Raw genomic sequence first — 3,113 nt, forward strand, 5'->3', positions numbered from 1 at the left:
GCCATGGGGTCACTTCCGGGGCAGGCGGGGATCGAACTCATGCGGAAGTGGCTTAAGCTTCTCAGTGCTGTGCTTTAACCCGCTGCGCCACTAGGGAGGGCCCCGTAACCTGTATTTTTAAGGAACATTCTAGCTGGTTTTAATACACAAGAATATCTAAGAAAAAAACATATATATATATATGTACGTAAATATACATTCAAACCCAGGTAAGTTCTGAGAAATGATAATACATAGCCATGATTAGCAAAACCCAAGTTACTTTTACAAACTGGTTCTACCAATCATTGATGGCGTGGCCTGGGCAAGCTGCCTGTCACTCTGCCTCAGTGTTCTCATCTATAAAACAGGGTGATGGTCTAGTGAGAATGGCACATCTTAAAGCAACTAGCAACAACAAATGTTGGCGAGGATGTGGAGAAAAAGGAACTCTCCTGCACTGCTGGTGGGAATGCAAACTAGTACAACCACTATGGAAAACTGGAGGTTCCTCAAACTGCTAAACATGAAGCTTTCCTACGACCCAGCAAACCCACTCCTAGGTATCTACCCAAAAAACACTGAGTCAAAAAGACACCTGCACCCCCATGTTTATTGCTGCTTTATTTACAATAGGAAAGTCTTGAATCAACCCAAATGCTCAAAAGTAGATGACTGGATTAAGAAGACGTGGTACATAGACACAATGGAATATTACCCAGCGATCAAAAAAGATAAACTCGTGCCTTTTGCAGCAACTTGGATGGAGCTGGAAGGGATCATGCTTAGTGACATAAGTAGAAAGAAAAAGAAAAATGCCAAATGGTTTCACTCATAGCAGGAGTATAAAGAACCAGGGGAGAAAATAATAATAGTGAACAACTATATACCAGAGACATTTTACAGGGGTGGGGTGAGGAATGGATCAAAAATGGGGGTGGGGGCAGTGCACAGGACTATGGTGATGGCACATGGGTGATCTGGTGATGAGAAGTCCACGGGGATCACACTGAGATAGGAAAAGGCACAAAATGATACTATTAAAATAAAATAAACAGGGTGATGGTGACAGCACCCACCTTAAAGCATTGCTGTGAGGGTTCAATAAGGGGTCAGTGAATTGAAATTCTTCTATTACATGGGAAATTAATTTCTTATTTCAGTCCCTTTCCTTTTCAAATGTGGGTTCAAACTCTATCCACCTTAACACTTCTCTTTTTAAGATTTATTTAATTATGCATACAGAATTGAGGTACAGGCCAGAGGTGCAAGGGTAGTAAGAGGATTCACCAGAGACAGCATGGGGAGCAGAACAGGCAGATTGACTGATACACTGCTGAGGGGAGCAGCGGCGAGCTAGGAGAGGTCTGCCTCACCATGTGGGTCATTTCCTGGCTTGGGATTGAACTCATGCTGAAGCAGCTGCCACTAGCTTGTATAGCTGCGTTTTAACCCACTGAGTCACCAGGGTGGGGCCCTAACACTTCTTTTAAGGGAAGTGAGCTCCTAATCACCTGCTTCTGCTTATCTCTGCCAGTCACCTCCCCTGGGTAAGGGCAAGTCTCTGTAATCTCCCTCTATTTGTACACAATGCTTTTTTCTTCTAGTTGTGCTGGGTTCTAGTACTTCAGATGAGCAGTCAGCATCTACAGTGGACATCGTTTCAGCCATGTGGGGTTCACAAAAATAAGAAGTCGCTCACCTGTTCTCTGTGGCACTGTCTTCATTAAGAGGATAACCCCATAACTGAAATGACCCTTGTTTACTATTCTGATAAGAGAAAAACCGTGGACAATTTAGTACCTGCATGGCTTTCTAGACAACATTTCAATGTGAATATAATGAGTAAATCCCACCTGTGTCTTTTTGTGAGCAGACTCTGACAAATCAAGGGCTAGCTTCAGTTGCTCTATGGGCATTTCCAGATGGTTCTACAAAGCAGTAAGAAACTTTTCAACACAAAATATCTCTGCTCCCCTATTCTTCTTCTTGTTCTAACCGAGAAATAGGCAGCCAAGTCTCTGTATAGCACCCTTTAATCCACACAGAAGTCGTTTGTTTTCGCTGGCTTCAGCAGAAATTACTTTAATCATTAGCATCAACCAAGCGTGAACTAATGAGTCTTGAGTAGCATGAAAAACTTTCTTTTACTAAGAGGCATTTTATCTTTTGATCCAAAAAGAATGGTAAATGATTAATTTTCACACTAATAACAAAATATTAAACATTCCAACAACTTTATGATATCTTAAGGGTGGAGGCAGCTTCCCTTTCCATAAGCTCTAGAGAACACTTTCACTATGTACAATGTTAATTTTCACTCACAATATCATTATATTAACTTAATTGAACATTAATTCAATAACCAACTGGCACCCCTGGAAAGCAATAAAGGCTTTGACTTGTTTAAAGAACAGGAATGAAATTTAAAGTTTAACTTTGAGGAAAGAAACACTTTTTAAAGAACATACATACATATAATCTTAATACTGTTTTCTGTATTATTTAAAACCAAACATGGATCCTTACCTTGTTAACTTTGCCTGAAAGAATGTATGTGGAAAAGTGACAATTAATAGTTAAATAACACCAGTTATAGTAAAAAGCAAACCCCCTTGGGCATGAGTGGCTACTCATGGGACCAAAATAAATCTCCAGGCACTTACAAATACCGGTGTAAAGACGCATTCTAGACTTTCTTACCACCTGCTGCACTCTCCCTTCCGGGGAGGTGGTTTTTATTTTCAGACACAGGGACTTCTGAATCCACGCTCCAGAGAGGTAAGTTCTAAAACAATATTCATTTTAAGATAAACTTAATGTTAAGGAAAACTCAGAAGCTCCGCACATGATGTTACTCGCCCTTTGGGCAAAGGCTAACAGAAGGCCTCCCTCCCGGAAGGCCAGCCCAGCCTTTCCAAGGAGTGCCCGCTCCAGAGGCCTCTTGGCCTACCAGCTTTGGAAAACATGGCATGGACTGGGAGAGGCTCTTGCCATAATTACAGCTTCGTTCTCATTTTGTTAAAAATCATGCTGCACTTGGATGGAGCTGGAAAAGATCATGCTTAGTGAGATAAGCCAGAAAGAGAAAGAAAAATACCGGATGGTTTCACTCATAGCAGGAGTATAATGGA

General features: G+C 41.4%; 1 protein-coding gene across 1 annotated transcript in view; it reads right to left on the bottom strand.

The window, feature by feature from the left end:
• FAM217A (family with sequence similarity 217, member A) overlaps positions 1-3,113 on the bottom strand; it is an 8,793-nt gene that overhangs the window by 3,511 nt on the left and 2,169 nt on the right. The window contains exons 2-5 of the mRNA XM_004694842.2: positions 2,683-2,767; positions 2,509-2,522; positions 1,836-1,910; positions 1,682-1,749 (exon numbers count right to left, since the gene is read on the bottom strand). Of these exons, the coding sequence (XP_004694899.1) occupies positions 1,682-1,749; positions 1,836-1,910; positions 2,509-2,522; positions 2,683-2,767 (242 nt within the window). The remainder of the gene's footprint in view (positions 1-1,681; positions 1,750-1,835; positions 1,911-2,508; positions 2,523-2,682; positions 2,768-3,113) is intronic.

Source organism: Condylura cristata, unplaced genomic scaffold (assembly GCF_000260355.1).
Source record: "Condylura cristata isolate star-nosed mole 26May11 unplaced genomic scaffold, ConCri1.0 scaffold00048, whole genome shotgun sequence".
NCBI lineage: Eukaryota > Metazoa > Chordata > Mammalia > Eulipotyphla > Talpidae > Condylura > Condylura cristata.